General features: G+C 38.1%; 1 protein-coding gene across 1 annotated transcript in view; it reads right to left on the bottom strand.

Annotated features, from left to right (window-relative positions):
- jarid2a (jumonji and AT-rich interaction domain containing 2a) overlaps positions 1 to 26,248 on the bottom strand; it is a 105,470-nt gene that overhangs the window by 74,369 nt on the left and 4,853 nt on the right. The window contains exon 2 of the mRNA XM_066682931.1: positions 2,883 to 3,006. Within this exon, the coding sequence (XP_066539028.1) occupies positions 2,883 to 3,006 (124 nt within the window). The remainder of the gene's footprint in view (positions 1 to 2,882; positions 3,007 to 26,248) is intronic.

Below are 26,248 nucleotides of genomic sequence, written 5' to 3'. Positions count from 1 at the left end.
CTACATGAAAGTAAATTCTTGCTTTACTCTCCAATGTCTCTTCTTACATTCCTCTTTTCCTTTAAACTCATTCATTGTCTGTGTTTCACTTTTTGACCCTGTTTTCATGTGGGCGCGGGGCAACTGGAGTGAGGCGTTCACTGAGAAGAAGTTGTGTTTCCCCTCACAAAAGGTTTGTCTCAAAAACACTGTATTGGCCAAAGGTTTGGGGACACTTACTCATTCAACATTTCTTTCAAATGAAGGGTGTTATAGACTCTGTCTTTGCTTAATTAATTTTAACATCTGTACTTCTACATATAAGAAGGTCTAGAAATCATGACTCGCTATTGTTAATTAGAATAGCGTATTTCACTAACAACACAAACACACTAACTTCACAAACAATTGGATGTTGTATTCTGAATAACAGGACATTTCTGAATTTACAATATTATTTAGACTTTTCTGTTCTACAAGCATGTTTAAAACCAAACATTATTTCACATATATTTTTAGTATATTAAATTGCAGCACATAGGGGTTGTTTCCCAGATAGGGATTAGGCCTAGTTCTGGACTACACAGCATTTTGGATTATAATTTTAAATTGAAACCAAGACATCGTCCAGGACCAATCTTAATCCCTGTCTGGGAAACCAACCCACAAACTTTTGTTAAGCTGCAGAATACATTTCTTTCACATTCATTGTCTCTGCTTAACTTCACTAGCAGCTTCCCCCTAAGCATTTTCACAAACATACTCCATGTTTAAAATGTTTGATCATTTTCTAGTTTTTGTTTTATTTTAAAATGCAGTTGGCGTGGCTGTGGTTTTATCCTATATGTGAGATGGAGTGCACAATGATAGTGTTAGCTGTGTTATTGTTAATCACGAAGGCTTCTCTCCTGGCACCAAAAGGTCAGCACCCTACTACGCGTGGAGCACTGGTACTGCTGCTCAGCAGGGCCACTGGGAATACCAGCCATTTTTCATCTGCATTATTAACTCAGCCTCACTCAAACACAGCATATTTTCACATCAATGACCTAAATTTGGTTAGGGAGTAATATAAAATGTGAGCTGTCTATGACTGCAGCTGCTGACTGATCACTACCAGGTCACTGAAAAAGCATACATTTTATATAATTGCTTAGATCAGTTTAATCTAATAAAAACATATATTACAGAGGAGAAAAAAAATCTTGTGAATGCCATCATACAGATGAATGTGTAGAGCAGGGGTCACTAAGGGTGCTTTTGCACTGCATGGCATTGGCTCGACTCCACTCCACTCTGCTCAGCACGGCTCGATGCACTTCACCCTGGTTGCTTTTCCACTAGCACAGTTCCCCCACAAAGTGGAGCTGATGATGTCACAAAACAAGTTTCAAAAGGGAACTGTGGGCTTTGAAAGACACAACAACAGCTCCATTGGCGAGTTTGTGCTGGGGGTCTGCATTTGGTGGTGATTGACAGGTCTCTCTGGGCAATCAGCACACTGCAAGGTTTTCACATCACATTTAGTACGTACTCAGCTCGCTGTGTACCAGGCACAAACAGGAATTTAAAAAAGTACCTGATTCCAGGGACCATATTTTGGCTAATGGGAAAGCAAAAGAGCTGAGCCGAGACAAGCTAAGTCGAGTAGATTCCATGCAGTGAAAAAATGCCTTTATAGGCAGAAAGCAGTATGGGTTGGGAAACAGATGCTGTTCTATCTGGACCTTGGCCTATAGTTTTCAAGACCTTATAGTACAGGCTTAGTAGTCCTGACAACTCACTGACCAATTGCATATCAGCTAATCAGAAGAGCACTGTGAATTGACTGAATGACAAAAAAATTTGCCTAAAAGCTCTTTTGGGAAACATTCTGGACGACAGTGTTGTGTGCGGTAAAACCAGAAACATTATAGATAAGGTGATTATTTACTGGTTGAAATAATTGGGAAAAAAATGGAAAAAATGGGAGTTTTAATACAACTCAACATGTGTCTATTTCTGGATAAAGTCCCACGCTTCAGTAAAAATATATCCAATCAACTTGCTGGTTATGGATCATGTCCCACCCATCAGCAAAAAGAGCCAATCAGCTTGTTGGTTAAGCAGCTAGCACATAATACACAATAAGTATTTAAAATTATGGTTTTATTTTTTATTTTTTCTTGAAATCAGTAAAGAGCATTTTATTTAGAGTATTTTTTTATTTATATGTCCACTTCTGTGTGAAAACTCACAAATGTTTTTAAAAAATTTAATTGTAATTTTCATTTGACAATTAATATTCAAAATTAACATTCTGTTGCTTTTATCTACAAAAATATATTGATATACTACTAGGATACTTCAGTATACAGGATATTTCACTGATAATAATGCAAGTTAGACATAATGAGGTTCCAGACCTCGGCTTGAGAAAATTATCTATAAATGGACCTTATTGTATTTTAATTTAATACCCCTTGTGTAGAGATTAAGAGGTGGGTGCATATTATGCTTGGGCCTTCTTTCCCCAAGATACTCTACAAATGATCTTTAAATCCCTGTCCACAGCTAATCCAAACAGGTAGACACCCCTTAAAAGCAGAAAATTCAGCTTCTTAAAGGTGTACCCACAGCTGAAACATGTATATAGCTTGTGCTTATGTGGCTGAATGCCATCAAATCCTCACAGCAATGTTCCAACATCTAATGTAAATGATGAGTAGAAGCCGTTGCTGCAGCAAAGGATACCAAACTACCTATTAATACCCTTAATTTCAGATGAAACATTGGAAGAGCAAGTGTCAACAAACATTTATCCATGATCAATAATGTCCGGCCACACATCAGAAAAAAAATCAAATGAAGCCACATCCTGCTCCAAGAGTGTGTAGAGTAAACATTGTAGGAGGATTACTTACGGTTAATGATTCCTGTGCCATTGTCAACTTTACTCTTCTGTGCTCTCTTGAACTCTTTGAGGGAGAGGTAGAGCACCCTGCGCACCACCCTCTCCTCCGACCAGGGGATCCCATCATTATCATCCTGCATGAAAAACAGAGAAAGACATTTACAATTTGTTGTTACCTACAGCTAAAAATATGTACAAAATACCATACTCTTTTCAATTCCTAGTAAAATAAATAAATATATTAAAACTGTATTAAAATGATAATTCATTCATAAAATACTGGATTGATATTGAGTATCTGGCATAAGTCCAAACTTTACAGGTTGATTGCTTCTATATCAGAGTAAGCCATGACACATCGATCACGCAAAAGCAGAAATAACCCCTAAAATCTCAGTAAAATCATGTATTTGATTCCTGAAAGAGTCTGGGGCTGTGCTTCCTGATCCAGTCTCCCCCGCTAGATGTAAGATTGCACGTCCCTGAAAGAAGCAACAGGCTAAAGCAATCAAACTGACAATGATGGGTGATGTTGACGAATATGATTATTTTACGTTGCATTGAATTGGCCAGCAACAATGAAATAAATAAATCTTTAAATTATTAAAGACTGGGCAGTATGGTGTCACAGTCACACAGCTCCAGGGACCTGGAGGTTGTGGGTTCAAGTCCTGCTCCAGGTGACTGTCTGTGAGGAGTTTTATGTGTTCTCCCTGTGTCTGTGTGGGTTTCCTCCGGGTGCTCCGGTTTCCTCCCATGGTCCAAAAACACATGTTTTTAGGTGGATTGGTAAGTCAAAAGTGTCCGTAGGTGTGAGTGTGTGAATGAATGTGTATGTATCTATGTACACCCTTGCGCCCCCTCCAGGGTGTACTCCTGCGCTCTGGACCCACTGCAACCCTGAACTGGATAAGCGGTTACAGATAATGAATGAAGGATTGAATGTTGATTGAATGAATGATTAAATAGTTTTAAAACATCATAGTTAAATACTTTATTTATATAATGTTCATATAATAAATATATTGAACTGACGCATTTAAAATGTAAAAATGTGTTTATATGATTATTTATATATTCATTTAATAATGTCACAAATGTCTCTCAATATTGGTTAAAGTGGTTCATAATTTAGAAAAATACTCAGTATAACCCGATGCTAATTTCCTCATATTGTAATATAGAATATATTTTAAGTTATGAAATACGCTTGACTTAATTCTGATTAAGCTTTAGATTAGGAGATAATGAAATTTGGGATAATGTAAGCTATTCTCTAGTTTTGATATTCATTGTATTAGAACTAATGTGGTATGTCATTCTATATGCCCACAGGAATGCCAGGTCAAAGCTGGGATTCTGTATGACGGAAGTGAATGGGATATCGGCTTCATCACCACTATCGTCTCCTGTGGTTTCAAACCCCACACATATATGAATGTCATTGGATCTTGTAAATTATGGAGAATTATGAACTGGAACTATGAATAATGCTATACATACTATAACATACTAAGCCTAATATACATTAAAAAGACAGTACTTCTGCTATTTAACTGTTTAACATCAGTTACTTACAGTATTGCATTCAGCAAGCTTTCACACATGCTAAAGATCTGCCATGATATATTAAGCTAACACCAAGTACAACACATCACACTTCCTCATTTTTCAAGTGGTACAAAAATGAAGAAATGCTCATGTCTTAATGCAATATGTCCTAAAGTTTGTAGACAGCAGTCACCATACTCAATGAATCCACAGTGGAATGTGAATGTGGTGGTGTTGTGAGTGTGACGGTGGATTCACCTGATATCTACAGATGGGTTTGTGGGTTATGTTAGTCAGAAGATTACATGTGTTCATATTTTCAGCTCGGATGCAGATTGTTAATTGTATATAATTACATGATGTCTATAAATATACATCAATGTATATAAATTTATTCAACAAAATTAACCTAAAAATAAGGTAAGCAAGTAATTTAGCGTATTCATCCTTAATTAAGGATTATATATATATATATGACAAGTGGCATTTTTAATACTATGCAACAGTTAACATAAAATGACAAAAAACAGGAAAAATTTTGAATTTTTAATTACAATTTTACACAATAAAAAAATGGACAGTTATTTAAATGATTAAAAGTATGATTTGCACACCTAATATATTATCAGGAGATTTGAGTTGAAAACATAAAAAAAGCCCCCTGCTCAACAAATCTAGAGTTCTACACACTGTGTGTGATTAGAAACCACATGACCGGCTAACCATTTGAAAATGCTCTGCTGCTGACGATAACCTGCATGCTATTCCCTGATCATAACCAAACTGAATAGTGTGTAAATCATGTCTATATTTAATAAATATCTGAATAGTGTGTAAATCTCACAAACATTAGTAAAATATTTTAAGTGTTGTATTAAAAGGGTTGTTCGATTTACAAGAGGAATATTTTTTGTGTTATTTTTCTACAGGGAGGATTGCATCACCACACACCTACCCTCTCAGTTCATGAACCTCCCAGTGAGGACAAATACATTGAAAAAAATATAAAATGGATGACTCTGGGGATGTTTATTAGATGTAAGGACTTTGGCCAGAGAGAATCCTTAATAGGGGCGGGCAATATGGCTGTAAAACATTTATCACAGTATTTCAGGGTATTTTTGTGGTAACGATATATTTGGTGATAAGATAAAACACTGAAGATAACTTTAATAATTTCAAGAACACAATGCAACAAAAACTAAATGTCAAAGTTTAATTTTAGTATAAATGTAGGTTTCAAACAATCAGTAGAAAAAAGAAAAAACTTTCTGTTGTTTTGTAAACAACTTACCAAGACTCTGATATTGAATATCTGATATGAAATAAATAATGTAACATATAAATCGATTACTAGGGCTCTGGCTATAAATGCTATTGATCAGCCAACTGCAGGGAATAGCAAGTAACCATCACAAACACAATGTATACCCGTTTTTGCAAGGTCTTTCTTGTTTTACACTTTAGTGCATGTGTATTGAATTTTAAATAATTGTTATTTTTTCCCAACTGTTGGCCTCTGAACTGCTGCTGCTGGAGAGCTGAGTGCCAATTTTTGTTTTATAAAATGGAAATAATGGTAGCTAACACAGTCGCAAAACCAAATGCAACTTCACCAGTTTGGGAGCATGTTGGCTTCCAACCAAATTAAAAGGGAGAGCCAGACAGTTTACACAAGGCTGCAAAATCAGTGCCAGAAAGGTCGCTGTGAAACGGGGAAACACACTGAATCTGAGACCTCGTATAGCTACCCATCATCCAGCTATGAAAGCCCAACTTCCTCCACCAGCACCAAATCATGGAGCAGCCTGAAAAGGAACAGCTCAGGGCAGTTCCAGACGACAGTTAGCACTAGAATCAGAATAAATTGAGTAATTTGGGATGGCACACATAATGAACATACGCCATTTTATGCATAATTTCATAACATCGTTATGTAAATAATTCAGAATATTGCTGATATGATGACACAGATTTTTTAATGATACCAACATTATCATGAACAACATGGCACAGCCCTAGGCCTCAATATGTCTTTTCATGTCAACATTCTTATAGTATACACGTATCACATATACATCCCCTACAAGACGCCTCTTTTGAAAGTGCACATCTCCCTTCTATGGTGATAGAAAATACATATTTGATAGACATTGGAAAGAAAGATTATTATGGAAATAGCTCTGGTTCATCCATGCTCACTGGGCTCCTTCACACTCTACCCACACTGCACACCAACACACATCTAAACCAAACAGAATATTTCCAGTAGGTCTGACACAGAGAGTCTCATGCTGTGCACTACATTTGCAAAAGGGCAACTCTAGACAATGCCCAGACCTGATTCTCCGAACACTGTCCGTACTTCATGTGTATAAATGGCTTGAGTCTTAGGTTAACAAATATCTTAGGACAAAAAATGAGTTAATTCATTAGTGCAAAAGTATATCATGCCTAAAATGACATACAAAAACACAGATGATTTACCATGTGAATGAATGACAAGACCTCCTCAGAGGTCCTTAGACCATAGATTTTAATCCACAGGGTGAAAAGATGTGATAATTTGAACAGGTAACAAATGATATGCTTCTTTAAATAAGGTTAAAATTTTAAACATTTATTCTCCAGGGACCTGGAGTTGTGAGTTGAAGCCCCACTCCGAGTGACTCTGTGTGAGAAGTTTGGCGTGTTCTCCCTGTGTCATGTGGGTTTCCTCTGGGTGCTCCATTTTCGTCCCGTGGTCCAAAAACACACATTGGTAGGTGGATTGGCGACTCAAAAGTGTCCATAAGTGTGAGTGTGTGAGTGAATGTGTGAGTGTGTGTTGCCCTGCAATGGAATGTCACTCCCTCCAGGATGTGTTCCCACCTTGCACAGTGATTCTGGGTAGGTCCAGACCCACAGTGACTCTGAACTGTATACGCAGTTACAGACAATGAGTAAGTGAATTAATGAATGCTTTAAATACAATCGACATGTACACTGCAAAAACAGCACAGTATGGTTTATTCATTCATTCATTATCTTTAACCGCTTATCCAATTCAGGGTCGCGGTGGGTCCAGAGCCTACCTGGAATCATTGGGCGCAGGGTGGGAATAAACCCTGGAGGGGGCGCCAGTCCTTCACAGAGCAACACAGACACACACACACACACATTCACTTACACCTACAGACACTTTGAGTTGCCAATCCACCTATCAATGTGTGTTTTTGGACAGTGGGAGGAAACCAGAGCACCCGGCGGAAACCCACGCAGACACGGGGAGAACACACCAACTCCTCACAGGCACCCGGAGCGGGAATCGAACCCACAACGTCCAGGTCCCTGGAGCTGTGTGACTGCGACACTACCTGCTGCGCCACCATGCCGCCCCACAGTATGGTTTAATTATTTTGAAATAATACTGGAATCATTCAGCTGTGGCTGAATACAGCGCCAGAGCCAGAGTTAAACTGTCAGAGTCATTGTTTATTTTTTGTTTACCGTGGAGTCAGACCAGAGTGAGATATAATACTGTGTAAATGTTGCTGAGTTCCGAGCCATCCTGCTGAGCTTGTGAACAGCAGAGAAGCGTAACGCAGAGCTGCAGCTCTGACCAACGTGCATGGTGTCACGCCAAACACCGCCCCAGAAAAACACACAAAAATGGAGTGTGTTCCTGTTTTATTTCCTATTATTTATTTATTTGAAATGTTGAAAATGACCCTGTTCAGATCGATAACACTGTTTTTGAGGCCCGAGCTCTCTTCTGACTTAATGAACCTCGACACGCCCACAGACGGTTTGTGCTTAAAAACAAACTATTCTTTGGTTCCAGATGGGATCTGAACTCCAATGTTCAGAGTAAAAAACCTGCTTGTTTGTCCAGGTTTTAGCTATTTTTCAAAAGATCTTAGTTCATTCATTCATTATCTCTCTCTCTCTTAACTCTTTTGTAAGTCGCTTTGGATAAAAGCGCCTGCCAAATGCATAAATGTAAATGTAAATGTAAATCTGTAACTGCTTATCCAATTCAGGGTTGCGGTGGGTCCAGAGCCTACCTGGAATCATTGGGTACAAGGCGGGAATACACCCTGGAGGGGGCGCCAGTCCTTCACATTTTTGAGCCACCAATCCACCTACCAATGTGTGTTTTTGGACTGGAAACCGGAGCACCCAGAGGAAACCCACGCAGACACAGAGAGAACACACCACACTCCTCACAGACAGTCACCCAGAGGAAACCCACGCAGACACAGGGAGAACACACCACACTCCTCACAGACAGTCACCCAGAGCGCGACTCAAACCCACAACCTCCAGGTCCCTGGACGGACTAGCAACAAATCTAGCAACTTTCTGTACAAAACTACTTCTCACAGAAGAGAATCGTTAGTAGCACAAGTTGTCAGAACACAGAGACTGACTGAGCGGGAGGCCTCCTCTCTCCGAAGCCCCTCTGCTCCCAGAGACAGCGTTCTCTCCTAGATCCTCTGTTCCAGAGACGGAGCAGCACAGTCCGTCCGACCTGGCAGGTCACACAGATCAGAATAAGCTGCGAATGTGCAAACGGTGATGCCAAGGACAAATGTCTGCTTCTTTTATTCCTTTTTCTGAATTCCTAAACTGAGATCATATAATTCATTGAGATATTCTGCTCTATTCGAACTGTGAACAGATGTCTTATGAATGTCTGACATGAGACCTGAAGGTGTGATTGGACCCAAATATGGCAAAACGTTATTAACAAGGGGACAGTGTTTCCCGACCTGCCATTTTGTGACTCTGCTGGGGGACAATGTTGCTTTCATGGCTTTGGTGTCCAAACACAGCATTGGTGGTCCATAAGCTACCCCAGTGCAATTTAATCTCATGCCAGGTACTCAAATTTGTACGCCTTTTTCGCACTATACTAGCTGATGACTAATGTTGACAGACCAGCTGCAATTAGTCCTGTTGATGTAACTATAATGCAACCACAATCCAGTGAGCAAGAAATACCGGAAAAAAAAATATTCACACACCACAAGATTTGCTCATATGAAAGCAAACCCCAAAGAGATTAACAGTGGATACAATATGAGAGCTTTATAGTCTAAACAAAGGGAATACAGCTCAGTCCAAGGCTTGGCCTATAAATAGCACAGTTTAGCCATAGTCTTCACAACTAGTAAAGCCAGGCAGCAAGTGTCAAAAAGCTCTTTAGTACTGTACACACTGCCTGCCATAATCGCATATCAGTGTTATGATAACACAAATTCCCCATGGGTGAGCTGATTTGATGGAATAATACACATTTCTAAACCAGTAGCTCAACAGACCTCTCTTGGAGTTTGCTGATTTCACTTCTTACCACTGGCTGTCCTCAAATCTTGTGAAATCTTATCCTCTGCATTTGCCCTCATTTAGAAAGTGTTCAACATAACTCGGTGCCTCGGCACATCTCAGTGTGTTTGAACAATTATGAATAAAATGGCAGTCATGGGTCAATTAGAAGTGAATATTCAAAACCTTAATTTACAGGCCATATCTAAAAATACACCATATTCCAGTTCATTGATAGCCTTAATAACATCTCAAGTAAAATCAAACTGACCTGGCCTGACTTCTTACAGACAGTGGAATGCTGGGTTAGGAGCTCTACTCTGTACCAGCTGGTTAAAGGCCAAACACAAAGGAAAAGTATTTAATGAGAAGGACACGACCCTCGCTGCACTGAAGAAATGATCAGCATGTACAACAGAGACAAGAAAACTACTAGGTTCTCCAGAAGATACCAATTTTTCTTTCATATCCGTGACCATTTCTACCACCCTGCTGAGCTTGCTTTCATAACCATACTGAGTCTTTTCCATTATTCGAAGACGATGTGAATGATCTCACAAAGCATGCACTCTGCCACAGTTACTCATTTTGTAATTCCTTAATCTGTTTTGCCAGATTCCCCTAAATTAAGTCATGCCCAATTCTTTTCACTAAAGGTTCCTTCCCTACAGTGCATCAGCAGTACAAATCTAGACAGTCAAAATCACATAACGTCCTCAAAATATGTAGAGCCTGCCACTGCTGCTTTTTCAGTTTGAGTCACTAAAGTGATATCCCAGTGTGCCTACATGACCTAGCAGATGCCAGTGTTTGCTCACATCCACAGGGAAATCCTGCTGCCCCAACAACATCAATAAGAGGGACATCAGGCCAAAGTCCAGCCAAGTCTGCTCCAGCACCCTTGAAATTAACTGAAAAGTCTGAATCAAGATTAAAAAGGGAAATGACAAGGGCTGGACCCGAGTATTCGGCTATGTGTTTGCTGGGTAGGTATGTGGTTTTTAATTTTGAGATTTGGTTATTAATTTTTTGTTTATTTGTTTTCTAAATGTAGGCTATCAATAAAAGTGAATTGCAACATGTTGTAACCTTTTGAAGTAATATATTATGACTCGAAAAATATGGTCCATGAACTTATAAGATTTATTTTTAATTTGTTGAAAAACATCCAAACACAGCGGAAAGAATCACAGGTTGTGTCCAACAGTGTACTTCATACTAATAATAAACCTATGTACAAACCTTAAATGTTTGACTTCGACAGGCTAGTACACAAATTGTTAACATACTACATTTTTAACAGAACATGTTCTATTGTTGCTAACGACAACACACGTCATACACACTAGCTACAGTTGCAATGCTGTCCACCAAGGCTGGAACTCAAATATCTCCTAACCCTGTTGTGCACAGCGTAGGTCATAAAATAATGGTTTCGTCATTAAAATAGTGGATTAGATAATAATAAAATAATCATTTATATTCACTATCAGCTTCAAGTCCCTTTGTCTAACATTTAGTGTACTGTCTCTTTGTAGCAGCATTAGTCTGTGAGACAAAATTTTCCAGACCTGAGAAGCTCCTCCCTTTCCAGTTCCCTTCGGATATTGGGACTCAAAAATCAACTGATTCTAAGTATGCACTGTGGATTTCTGTATATACACATTAGTAAGAAATGCACAATTGGGACACACCTAACAGCTAAAAACACAGTCCTCTACTCTCTTCTGGGAAACCTCCCCTCCACCCATATTTAGGCTTGTCAAAATAAAAGTCTTTGTATGAATGAAACTAAAACATTTATTTATTCATTCAGTCTCTGTAACCACTTATCAAGTTCAGGGTAGTAGTGGGTCCCTTATTATTATTAGATGGCAAGTCATAATGAGAATAAATACTCTAATTAATTTATTACAGAAACCTAATTACTATGAGCTCCTAAGTCATATATATATCAAATGCTAAGTTCATTCATACATTCATTCATTGTCTGTAACTGCTTATCCAGTTCAGGGATGCGGTGTGTCCGAAGCCTACCTGGAATCACTGGGCGCAAGGCAGGAACACACCCTGGACACTTTTGAGTTGCCAATCCACCTACCTACATGTGTTTTTGGAGCACCCAGAGGAAACCCATGCAGACACAGGGAGAACACACCAAACTCCTCACAGACAGTCACCCGGGGCAGGACTTGAACCCACAACCTCCAGGTCCCTGGAGCTGTGTGACTGTGACACTACCTGCTGCGCCACCCAAATCTAAAACAGCATAACAATTTCTTCTCTTAAAAAAAACTGAACTACTTACAGCAAATCATAGAAATGAGAGAGATTGTTGTTTCTCAGCTTGTATTTCTAGTTAGACCACCTCTACGAAGTCCATGTTAACCCATGCATACACTGTGCTCTCGGTATATCATTGCCAAAGCTCCAGAGCCCTACAAAATAATATTTGGCACAGCCCTAGAAATAACTAAACTAGAAAATGAGAAAACTGATGACTCCTGACATAGCTTCATTAGGAATAACTCTCCCAGGGCAGAATTCACCTCCCCTTTGCTGTAGCAACAGCTACAGATAGCATGATGTTTAACAGCACTTGTCCCCTATCTAGGTACATAGCTGGCTACAAGCTATTTCACCTTGGTTTTCATTGTGAATTCCTAGCTTGATTTCTCCACCAATACAACCATGTTTTTTGTTCTATAACATTTCTTACACTTATCTAGTGAGCAGTCCTCTGTCAGAAGGAGCTGAAGTGTATAATATATAGTAATATCCAACATCAATGGGTGAGCATGTAACAAGACTATGGTCTTTCCAAAACAAGTGAGTACAGACGCCATGAGAGTTGACTTTTTCTCTGTCCTTATCAATGCCAAACAGGCCACTGAGCTGAAGGTAATGATGCCAAGTCTCGCTAAGCTCTAAAGTTGTGAAAGCTAACAATGATGTAGTGGTGTGTGCCTTAGTAGCTTTAGCTACAGTGACCACCTGCATCTTCTGTTCTGCCTGTCTCATAGTCTTTTTGTACCAAAAATTTATTTTTAACTGGTTCCATTCAGGATTCTTGGAACCATGGTGCTATCCACCCTTTTCGATGGGAACCAAGGATTACCTCATTAGTTGGGGGGGAGACACACGACAGAGTCATGGTTTTTACACTGTTTACATTGATTCACACCACCATAGAAATTTGAGCATTTTGAGGTATGGTTCCAGAAGCTTCCTTGTGAGCTTGTGAATTGTAGCACCACAGAAAAGCTCCAGAAAACACACAGAGTGACAATTTTCCTATTTTTATTTCCTTTTGATTTTATTTCCAATTCAGAATTTGGATAAATGTTTATTAACAATTTCCATTTTCCTTATTTTAAAATACAAATGTACACAGACTCTTCCAGTTTGCTGGTCTTTGACCCAGAACACCATCAAAGGCAATATAACATACAGCATATTTTCCCATCCAGTTCCTCTGCGATAATGCTGCTTGAGACTCTGTGCTCTTTCTTGAGCTTCTTTAGCTCAACATGCCCACAGATGTGGTAATGGTTTGCAATGAAGAAATTGCTATTAATTGGGAACCAACTTTACAAGTTCGGGAACCAATATTTTTTGGTAGAAACATGCAGAACAGTTCAGGATTAAGTTCACAAAAGGGAATCGAACAAGTTCCACATTGGTGGAAAAGGGCTATCAATGGACTCTGTTGTTCTGGCAGCCTTTTTTGTTTCTCTAATACTGAGTGGGGCGGCACGGTGGCACAGCAGGTAGTGTCGCAGTCACACAGCTCCAGGGGAGGTTGTGGATTCGATTCCCGCTCCGGGTGACTGTCTGTGAGGAGTTGTTGTGTTCTCCCCGTGTCCGCGTGGGTTTCCTCCGGGGGGCTCTGGTTTCCTCCCACAGTCCAAAAACACACGTTGGTAGGTGGATTGGCGACTCCAAAGTGTCCGTAGGTGTGAGTGAATGTGTCTGTGTTGCCATGTGAAGGACTGGCGCCCCCTCCAGGGTGTATTCCTACTGAGTGACTATTTTTGCAGCTCGTGCAAAATGTGTGTTCTAACTCCCTGACCATCATCTCAGCCTCCAACAATATTAGCAGAGGCTCTCTTTCCCTACCTCTCTGAATTCACTGAAATTTTTAATCTCTCTCTATCTCTACCTGAGTTACAAGTGCATCTCTAGTCGTTCCTGCCCTCAGCTTCCAGATATAATTCAGCACTCTTATCTCTTCACTTTCAGCCTACATCACTGACCCAGCTTTGCTGTCATCTCTCTTTCTCCGCAGTCACTTCCCTGTGGTAGCTTATATTCTGCCAAATAAACCTTGTCTCCCAGAGGATATGTGGCTTGATGCAACAGCACCAACAGCAACAACTGCCCCCGTGGGTTCTGTTGCACTATGGCAAAATCCCAGTCTTCTATAGTGCCCCACTAGAGTTCACAAGTGTTGGCAAGTGTGTCAAATCAGCACCAGGCGGGAGGTTAGGATCCATTAGACGAATATGTAAACACAGGCACAAAAGTCAGGTAGAGAGCTGGAAAAAAGGGGTCCAAGTTCAAAAAAGGAAAGCACAAAGAGTCATAGTCCACAATACGAAATCCAAAAATCAGGAAGGGACCGCAGGCAAAATGATCAAACATCATAAGGACTAAAAACTCAGAAAGGCTTGGAATTGCAGCAGAACTGACAATACTTCACAGGGATCTGAGGGGATGGGGTAGTTTTTAAACTTGGGCGAATGATGAGGTGCAAGTGAGATCAATCTTGTAGACTTGGGAACCCTTCAGTACTCTGAGAAGAAGGACCTTTTATGTCCAGGATTCACTGGAGGTCAAGAGGAATAATGCCACCTCAATCTCTAAAAATATTACTAAGCCATAGCCCAGTAAACTTTATGTTTACGTCTTAATTTTACTGTTGCCACCACATTTAGGCTTTTAGGCTGCCTCCAGGCATCAAATGTAATGGAATCCACAAGAAATATTTTGCACTATTCATCAGCAAATAAAAACTAAACAATGATGTGAAAAACAGACAAATGACAAGGAAATAAAACAGGAAAATGCTCTTGCCTGTTGTCAAGGCTATGATGCATAAATAAAGATTCCCTGAAAGTGGACTCGTCTTCACTATCAGCATTTACATTGACTTAGCAGATACTCGAGTGTGTTTGTTGTGCAGTGTGTAAAATGGGTTTAGAGCGTGGTGCAGAATAACCTGAACAGCAACTCTGAATAAAGAAAATGCAGTTAGTGAAGTGGAGTAGATTCCCAAAGAATCATTTCTTCGAGGTTCTGTGAGTCACCCGTATCAACTGTTGGAAAGAGATGAAACTCTTTGAGGTGACAGCAGCGTACTTTTAACTAAAAGGTTAATGTTACATAAATGTATGTAAATGTGTTTTATTGTATTTCAACAAAAAAGTTACTTTCCATCCATAATTATGGACGTTAATGTGTTTTTTAACATTTAAGCTAATGTTTACTGAACTTGGTGATAAATAACACCTCCCAGAATAGTACATTTACAAATACATGACCAAAATTAGGCTTTTTTAATTTAATGGAATAAATCTAGACTAAAGTGCTTTTAGTTTTTGTCAACTAAAACTAGGCTAAATATAACATCAATTATATATTATGTATGTGATTTTGATCCAAATATTTATAAAATTCAGAGAGCAAACAGCTAGCTCTTCAGTTTGTTTGCATGCTGGAAAAAAGTTATGTTGGTACACAGCCCTAGCTCTGTAAATAGGGTAAAACCAAGGGTCTCATGCTGTCTCTTTGTGCATCACCAGCTGTGTCACGGCTGAGAAAAAGCATCTAGACTTCTGAACGTTAAAAAACATGAAAATAGGCAAGTACGTTGCTCTATTCCAGCTACATAGGTGGTTAATGTTGACGAATTTTTTTTGCTGTTTCAGATTACTTACGTTGGAACAGTTCCACCTTAAAAGTTGCAAAGCTGCATTTAAATGACTAAAATTATACTAAAACTAATCCATATTTTAGTCAAAAAACTAAGACTAAATCTAAATCTAACTCAGCTCCTAATTTAACACTGCTCTACTGGCTGGAACTTTCTAAGCTCAACCCTGGCTAATCTCCTTGGGCACAGCCTGCACCTGTGTGTTCTTATGTCCCTATTGTCAGTATACTCTTTCCCATTGGAGCAGTGCTGCTTCTGTTAACTCAGTATGTTTCTGTTTCTGCTTCTCATTAGCTTCACAGCAGTTATGTCCAAGCTCCTAGTTGTGTTCATTGAAAGTAACTAAATAAATATTAACCCCAAAAAAACATATGTTACAGTCACAGATCTGCAATTTATTGTTACTAATGCAGTTTTTATAGCTTATCACAACAAGTCTGCAACCGTGTCACATACCTACCACTGCCAAAAAGCCTCTGCGGGGCATTACCTCTCTGCATGTGAATCCAGCGAAATGTAAAAAGAGCTGATCACAGTTGCTTGGCCAATGAATCAAACACTTCCCTTTAATGAGTGTCATTTCCTCTGCTGCTGTTTAAACTTGTGATGGAATGAAAGAAGAAAGATTACCCGCAAGACAATAACAAGGAGTGCCACCAAACATTCTTTTCAAAGGCAACAAACTGTGTGCATCTCTGCTTTGACAGATCTGAGCAATACAATCCTAAGCTTTATCCCCCCTTGTAAAAAAATAAAAATAAAATACAAAATACACAATCCTCAGGAGAGTCCCCTGTGAGCCTGATTATGCTACTATAGGCTTTGGGTTTGCTTATCAAAGACACTTTGTTCTCAGTGACAGCACCCTCCACAATTTCACCTAGCAGTGGAGACAGATTGTGGCAGACCGAGCCAAGAAAGCACAGCTCCACCCCATAACAATCCCTTTCTGCACCATGACAACAGGAGAATGCCAGCCTGGCTGCCTCTACAACTGCACGTCTCTCTCTCTCTGTCAGCCTCCTGCATTCTCTAGTCCCCATCCTGCCTTTTGGATGATCTGATACAAATCTTACAATGAGAGTTTCAAGAGTTCTATGTTTTTGTTTGTTTGCTGTCCTCCAGGCACACTTGGATTCTTGTTCTCAACTGCTGCAAATATTAGCATATATTATTCATTTTCAAATGAAAATGTTTAGATTTAGAATTAGATATGTATTAGGAACACTCAAGATGTAATTACTGTTACACTTAATATAAGTGTTATTTATGATGATGAAATACTGTTATTGCAGTTTACGTTTAGTTCACGTGTTTTTGCAATTTTTAATTATATTTATTGAACTGCTACAATGTAATTAAATAGCAATGCTTATATATATTGGGATAAGAAAAAAACAAGCCAATACAATACCTGTTTTACTTATATATCACTTAGTAGATAAACAGCTATAAAATGTATAAATTGGGGTAATACCCATGCAGATTTCCACTACAAAGAACTATATACAAATATATTTTTTGTTTCTTTAAGATCCAGTAAAATAAGTAAAATGCATATATCTTAGCACAGTATACAATAAATAAATATCATAATTTTCCCAAGAAAACACGTATCTCCATTTTTGTCCATTTTTAGTTTACTACATCACTGAACACAGCAGTTGACCTTCACATTATCTAAAATTTTATGATGAATGAACAAATAGAAATGCTCCAAAATTATTTGGAATAAAATCTTTTTACACTGACTACCACTGAAACTGAAGAATGTTGTTTCCTTCTCCTGTAAAGTTAGTATTTTGGAGATTAATATTTTTCATTGGACAGCAACACTAAGTAAAACAATCATATAATAAATATGCCCTGAAATATCAGTCTGAAGAGTGAATCAAATTTAAACATCCACCAGATGCTGATCATTTAATTTAAGGCAAATGTCTGAAAAATACAGATATGATTCTGATTTTATCATGCATCCAAAGATTGTAATATAAATAATTATTTTAATAGAAATTATTTTCATAGAAATCTATAATCAAGGGGGACGCCAGCCTGATCTGGCCTGATCTCTAGTAATCCTACTGCAGACACTAAACTGCCACCTAGTGGCATGCATCAGCAATTTGTACTAAATATTTTAAAACATGGCTGCTCCCATGTAAGAGACACTCTCTATGAATGATAAACGGGTTCATTCAGGGACTACAAGCAATTTGTTTCTTCATTGCTTCATTTCAAGTGAGCTGCACTTCACAGAAAAACTATTGTAAAATAATTACTGTTATGAATTATGTTTGTTACATCTTGGTAATAAAAATGATTTATTGCTTCTTTAAACCACTCAAGCCAGAATGCTGCATAAAGACAGCTGTGCTGGAATAAATCTGAATAAATTCCCCCCCTCCTTTGAACATTCGGAGCAATGGGAAATGTATTTGGAATCCACTGGGTGATTAAAGACTATTACTGCCTCATATTAGAGCTCTAAACTTTTTAAGTGCCCTGATTGTGGACACGGGTGTTCATTGCACTCCACACAACTTGTATAACCCTAATAGAAAAACATGGAATGGAATGATTTAGAACAGCTGCACATGAGCCTAAGGTCAATATGCTCAAAGCCAAGAGATGGCTAGAAGGCTACAAAGAACTGCAACATTTGAAGTCATGTACTGGTGTTGGATTAGTTTCAGATCCAAAAAGCCACTACAAGTCATCCCATAGGTACTGGATGCAGCTCTATCAATCCAGAGAATGCAGTTTCACTGATCCACAGCCTAATGCTGAGGGGCTTATACATGTAGCCTACACATCCTTGGCCTCCCATAATTCATGCTTTTTACGGAATCCAGTAACATATTAGCGGTTTTATGTAGCGACGTAAACACACTTCTTCCAAATTAATGCTTCTGTGTCCAATGTGGCCTGTGGCCTAAAACTCTTTCTGCAATATATTAAATATGTATAAAAACAACCCTTTGGTTACAACCATATTTGTCACAATAGTCCGTTTTGGTCGATATATTGTCCCAGAAATAAACAGTAATATTGTCAATTTACCATTTTATGAACCTGATATAATGATAATAGCATAATAATGCAAATTACACCCCTTTGAAGAGCAATGAACTTTTAGCAAACCTTAATAAATTCTATATAAAATAAAACCACTGTTTTCAAACAAAACGATAAATAACAGCCTCAGGACACAGAGACCACAGAAAACCAGGGAGGAACACAGCAAAACTGGATAAAGCACTTGTGACATTCATTCTTATGAACAGAAACATGCACAGCAAATTCACCAGTGTTAAATTAACACTGATTTAACACTGGAGAATTTGCTCTGTGGCAGTAAACACAACGCTCAATAACGGTCAGCAAATAAAATTGTCCATATATTGTTTAATAAATCAGTAACCTAATTATTGGCACAGGCCTAGCTACAGCCAATTTGTTAAAGGACTGTACAGATTCTAAAAATAGTTTATTCCATATATTACCCCATATATGAATCGACGGCACTTGTAGACATCCCTTACAAATCAGGACAGATGCTCAGGTCTTGTATAATCTCTTCTGAAGCATTAAATTAAATGAGATGCTCTGGAGCAAATGGACATGAACATAAGGTCACCATGCCTATGGCCAACTGTCAGCTAGACCAGTATAAAGCACTGGGAACTGAAGCACTGGGCTGTGGAGCAGTGCAATACTGTTCTCTGTAGTGCTGGAACCAATCATGCAAAACCAGTATCTGACCTCACAAATATTCTTGTGTCTGAATATCTTTAGATCCTTGGCGTTATGTCTCAATGTCTAGTATAAATCTTTGACAGAACAGTTGTTACAATAGCAAAGCGTGGGGGGTGGGGGGTACCCTTTTTAAAAATTAAATTTTAGATGAGCAGGTGTCCAAAAATAGAACAAGTTTGACTAATTGGATATCGGTTGCTGCTGGACTGTATCCTAGGGTGACTAGACGTCCTCTTTTACCCGGACATGTCCTCTTTTTTAGACTTAAAAAAATGTCCGGGCGGAATTTCACAAACGTCCGGGATTTCGTTTTTCTAGAGCTTACATAGAACTTTGAGCAGCGTGTCGTTCACAAACTAGTCCCGCCCTCCCCTACTTCGTTTGGTTCACTTGAGTGGTAAGGGGGAGTGGTGAAGTAGCTTAAAACTTTCTGATTGGACGGTGTGACTGTAGAGCTACCGTTATTGGTCGATAACCTTCTCTATAAACATCCACCCGTTACTTGCTTAAGAAAATGATTTGTCATTAAAATGTATGTACTAATCCCTAATCAGAATGTGTGTGTTGTTGAAGCAGTTAGGGCTAGAACTGAAAAAGAACAAAGAAAGCATGGGGCTCCTTTCAGTGTTAGTGGACAGAAGGTAAAATATAAAGCCACAGACTTGAGCATATGTAGTATGCCCTATTTCAATGTAATACACATAGAAACTAAACTACAAGAAGCAGCAAACTACACTATCTACGGGTTGGTGATGTCACTGTATAGTAGCCATTATATTCATAAACACACAACTCAAATAAAAACTGTGATGTTTAAATAGTCTTATTGTTACTTTCAACAATTTTGGTCCTCATTTACATGCTAAAATTAAAGAAATATAGGTATGGAATCCTTGACCCATTTATTATAGAGCTCTGTTCGTCTGTGTAAATATGTAGGAGGATTTCAGGCTATGACACAAATAGCGCCATACTCCCTACATATTGCACATCAGAGATAATAAATCTAAAAATACTGCACCCAGACAGTGCACTTACTCAAAAGGGAAACCTGAAACTTAGCTGAACAAACATTATTTGTGACATACAATGCACTATGCAAGTGTGTTTATGATCTACACTGTGCCTTATGGAGGGTGTAGAAAGACTTTTGGGACTCTGCCTTGGCTTGGAAAACATTAAGCATTAAGCCAAATTAGAGCAATACTTCAGGCAGACAGTCGTGATAAAACATCATCCTCCAAGAATATGTTCCATTCTCATAGTACATGGACAGTAGGATCTGATTATTTACCCTGTAAACATGGGGAAACAAGACAAAAGAGTTAGTGGCTTGGATCTGTAGACTGTTAAACACTAAAACAAAACATGACTGAAAAAAACAAGATTACTGAAGTTTATAGATAATCTGTGTATGACAAACTCACATAGAAAAATACATTGGAATGTAATGTGCTAAGAGTTTTCCATTAGATCCCAAGTCAAAAATGCATATTTTGCACTGACGATAGCATTATTTTCTCCTCATTAGGCAACACTGGGCTCCTTTACCCCTTGACGCAAAGAGGCAGTGGGCTTCTGTGCTTCTGAGTGTTGTGAGACTCTCTCCAGCGCAAGGAGAGGAGCTGTGTATGAGATAAGTTTATCAACTTTTCCCACCTGTTTATATTAGCGCTGTGCTCTATAACCAGACAGTCATTCCCTAATATGGAACCTATACAACAATATCTAGAGTAGATGTTAAAACATAGCTTTTGGGATTTGATGGCATTCAGCCACAAAAACTTTAGTGAAGTAAGACACTGATGCTGGATGATAATTTATTATAATGATGATGATAATATTTACTCATTATTTGTCCCATTATGTTTAATGCTTTAAACAAAGGTTAAAATGAATGCACCTAAACGTTACTACATTCTGTAAGTATAACAGATGTCAACAAACATTTGGATACAGAGTATATATGCTCCAGCCACAAACTGGAGAGAAAGAAAAAAATTTACATTGTTATCTAATTCATAGTCACATACTAGGATTCTTGACCACAGATGCCATAACCAGTATTTAAACTCACAACCTCCCAACAATGGAGTGAAGCCTTAGACAGCTGTGTACCGGTTATTTCAATTATACTGACTAGTCTTTCCAGAGAATACAAACTGACATTATAATAAGCATTAATTACTGAGAGTTATCATCTAGTCATTACATCTGAAAATGCATCAATAATCTTTGTAAATGACTGCAGATAAAGACCTAAAAATAATGGAGAATAATACACCAAATAGATGTAATAGTAATTCACTTGATTAATTCAGTTATCGCCCTGTAATCAGATCCTCAGAGAAATATTCCATAATCTACAATAAACCCTTCCCAGAATAGTAAAATGGAACAGATCACATATAAATACCCTTCATTTCAGAAGAAATTGTGAATAAGTAGATGTTCATGCACTTTTGGCTATACAGCGTAACTGTTACACAGTAAATTCACCAGTATTAAATCAACACTATTAGTGTTAAATTAACACGGTTTGTGTAATAATAATGAGTTAATAGTGTTTAACACTAACAGTGATTTAACATTGGTGAATTTACTGTGAAGGACAATAATATCTATAACTCCTACACATCACAAAAAGAGACAGTATGCATATAGGTTTTCTTTAAGCACATGTTTCCTGACAGCAGCAGGATGCAATAAATACTTGCAGCCTGAGAAGTCTGTACCACACTACACCAGACACTGAGTAGAAGACATCTGATAGTGTTCATTACCTCTTCCACATGTTCATTTGATCAACAAGATTAAACTTCAGCGAAAGTATATTTTGGCTAAAGTATATAGTAGGAAACAGTTCAACACCGGGAACTTAACTATCTTGTATTTCCATATTAAACTTCATTTGAATGCCATACCACTAAATACAATATCAACATCTCAAATGTTTATGGCTGCAGTAATTCTGATTTTTCTCTATACCCTGAGTGCAATATATACACTATGTAGCCAAATGTGTGTGGAGACCTGCATAGGTAACAATGTTTATATATATATATATATATATATATATATATATATATATATATATATATATATATATATATATAGTTAGTAGTATTGATATGTAATGGTAGGTGGATTGGTGACTCCAAAGTGTCCGTAGGTGTGAGTGTGTGAGTGAATGTGTGTGTGTGTGTGTGTCTGTGTTGCCCTGTGAAGGACTGGCGCCCCCTCCAGGGTGTATTCTCCGCCTTGCGCCCAGTGATTCCAGGTAGGCTCTGGACCCACCGCAACCCTGAATTGGATAAGCGGTTACAGATAATGAATGAATGAATGATATGTAATACCCCTTCCCCCTTTGCTACATAAATAGCTTTGTTTTTGGCTGATTTGAAGTGCTGTGAGGATTTGACAGCACTAAACTGTAAACAAGACTGGCATTTCTTTACAGTGGTGTTAATAGGAACTATGGCATATCAGGCCATTGTACATTTTTACCCAAATTATAAAAACTTGATTTCAGGATAGTGCTGTAAAAATTAATCACACCCTGCAACTGTAGGGGGAGCACCAGGAGCAAAAAAAAACAAATTTTACCTAGTGTAAAATTCTGAGGTTTCCTCACCATTTGTCAGCTCTCCAGTCTTTTGCATGCTCAAAACCATTCCAATATGTTTACTAAACCTCAGGTTTTTAGACTACGGAGAGAATTCCAAACGTTGAAAAGCACATACAGAGATAAGATATTGCCATAGATGGGTAATATTAAATTATTTTTCCTGTTTTGGATCACTTAAGTTGAAAATATCTTTCAAATCATCAAATGCAGATGACAGCTAACTGCATTATCGAAAGTGTTACTAAATAACTCCAGTTACAAATGAGTTTCTGTGGTAATTCAAACAGTGAATGAAAACTTACAGACAAGTTAAACTTCAGCCACGTACAAACAAAAGTCATTTTTTTCTTCAAACATACCATTCCACTTTAAATGAAGCGGAGCTTCTGAACGTAAGCAAACCAGAAAGAACAGTGTTTACCTACAATCGTAAATGTCCCCTTTAAACCACTCTAAATCATCTTAACGGTACTGGATGTGTTCTCACTCATACAGTGCACATGAAAATACTGAGAATGGGCTTAAATATATATCACTACATTTCTAACATTAAAAAAAAATCCACAATTGCAAAAATGGTCTCAGCTCATATTGAATGTCAACACATTGTTTAGGATTACACCACTATTACACCAATATTACAGTTTGCTTTAAACAGGTAGGTAAACAAAACATTGCCTGCTTGAGCTGCTTAGCAGACTTTTAACTTTCTTCCAAATTTATTTAAAAACTAAATACAGTGGTCTGGCAGGCCTGTTCACAATGCATATGTGAAAAAAGCACTCTGCCGATAAAGCAGTGCCAGGACTTAAATGAGCTGTTCAAGTATCTCAGTGAGGAAACCAGCAGCAGCTGAACCACACCTTTACCCAGCAGTCAGCTTAACAAAGAGAAAAGATTAACTCCCTGCAAATAGTAGTCAGAGCTGACTATGAAAAGGACATAAATTCCTATGCTGGCCATATGTAATATAATGACTGTTACAAATGTAGTATCAGCACTGACTGATAAATAATGCTGTAAACAATTCAGCAGTACCTGGCAAACAAAATAGTATCTCCATTCTGCAAGTCAAAGGCAAAGGAGAGCTTTAAATCCAAATAATAATTGATGGAACTGTGCTTTACGTATTAGGACAGTCATTTTTTGACCAGGTACTAGTCAAAGCTGACACATTAGCTTTGATAGAATTTTAAGACAGGGCCAAAATATGAAAATCAACTGAAGAAGCAATACTTAACCAATCTACTTGAGAGAAAGAAAGAAATATATATATATATATTGCTTATCACATTTTTGTGGTCAAGACACTGTCCATTTAGCAAAAATGTAGTTATTAAGAATATTCAGAAAATGTATTATATTTAAATATCCTAAATAAATAAAACATATATAAAATAAAACCACTGTTTACAAATAAAGCGAAATAATGGCACCAGAACTGAGAGACCAGAGAAAACCATAGGACAGAACACAGCAAGTGGTTGAAATATTGGTGAAATTCATTCTTACATAAACAAACACATAAGTAAGCACAACGGGCAATACTGAGGTCAGTAAAAATTATTGAGGAAATGTCCCTGTATTGTACAATAAGTAGACAATGTAATTATTGTGACAGGCCTAGGGTTTAGCAAGGTAGGAACACTTTGGGGAGAGTACCAGTCCATTGCAAGGCATCACACACTCACTCAGTCACCCACAAACTGAATAGCCAATCAACCGATCAACATGCCTCTTTGGACTGTGGGAGAAAACCTGAGCGCCAGGAAGATAACCCACACAGAAATAGGAGCAACACCCCAAACTGCTTCCAGACAGTGACCCAAGACACAAGATCCTCGAGTGGTGTGGAAGCAACACTCTTGTGCCTCTGTTCCACACACATTAAATCATTTAGGCCTAAAACATTTAATTCCACCAGGTTGACATGTAAACTAACTAACTCAGAGTGGTTTAATATCTAATGCACTGCTCTAGAGAACATTTTAGAGAGTTTTTCAAGACAATGGAGCAGTCAACCAATGAGTCTATAAGTCCCCTATAGCAGGGTATAAGTCCCCTATAGCATTAGGCTGTGAAGCAGCAGAACATCTCTTGATGTCACTTGAGCACCAACCAATACCTTAAGGGTGAGACAGAATAGCATTTGTGAGCAAAACTAATTATCTAACATATGCTGCATTCCATTTACCTCATAAGTCTTATGTTGAGAATGATGTCAAACCCGAGCTGACCCCATTCCAGTTAAACATTCAGAAAACACAATGCCTTAGATTTTCATTTGTTAGCTTATTGTTTGTTAGCTTAGCACTGTTAGCAATACCAGTTGATAACAGCAAATTATGCAATATTTTATACATCAAAACACCTTGAAAACATGTCTACATACAGCAGCTGGACAGTACTGACAGTAGAGGAACTAATAAACTGGATTATAGTTCTTCTTTAATATAATCATGATGTGTGGGCAACCATCTTGGATTTTGACCTCGGGGTTGGTGAGGCTCCCTGACATTCCAAGTAAGAAATATGAATTGTGGGGGATCTTCCAATTGATATTTTTCACTTGGAACTTGGAAATTCAGACATGCAAGTACCAGTAGAACACAGCATTAGTACCTGTCCTCATTTGTGGATGAATTGAATAAAATAATAATATAGATTGAATGTCTCTTTCAATGGAAGTCTATTTTGGAGAATATATATGTGTCCATTCATCATGAATTTCACACAATGTGAAGGTCAGTTGTTGTGTTCAAATAATGTATACACAAGAGATACACGTGTTTCTTTGGACAGCGACAATATAAAAACAAACATCTATAGACTCATTAACAGTTTTAACCCATGCCCTATAATCCCTATGAAAAGAATTATTTTTATTCACATTGATGGTGAAATTAGGCCTAAATTGCCTGTACATAAATGGGCATGTCCATTACACTTGCTTAATTCCTGTGAAAGAAGGAAGTCGGAAATTTTTTAAAAATGATTATCATCACACAGCTTGCCAAACAGCCCAGTCATCAAGAAAGTAGTGACATACATATTGGCTATAAAAGTCGATTCAGCAACGTTGTGCCTGTTATACTAGTTTTGCATTTACATCTGCAAGACATGCTTTGCAGGAGGTGAGAACTTGCAATTCACATTACACAATCATAACAATCTAGCAATCTGACTATAAACC

The sequence above is a fragment of the Hoplias malabaricus genome, chromosome 10, assembly GCF_029633855.1.
Source record: "Hoplias malabaricus isolate fHopMal1 chromosome 10, fHopMal1.hap1, whole genome shotgun sequence".
Classification (NCBI taxonomy): Eukaryota; Metazoa; Chordata; class Actinopteri; order Characiformes; family Erythrinidae; genus Hoplias; species Hoplias malabaricus.
Note: the sequence above shows the minus strand (reverse complement) of the source record. Positions and strands in the feature narration are given on the sequence as shown.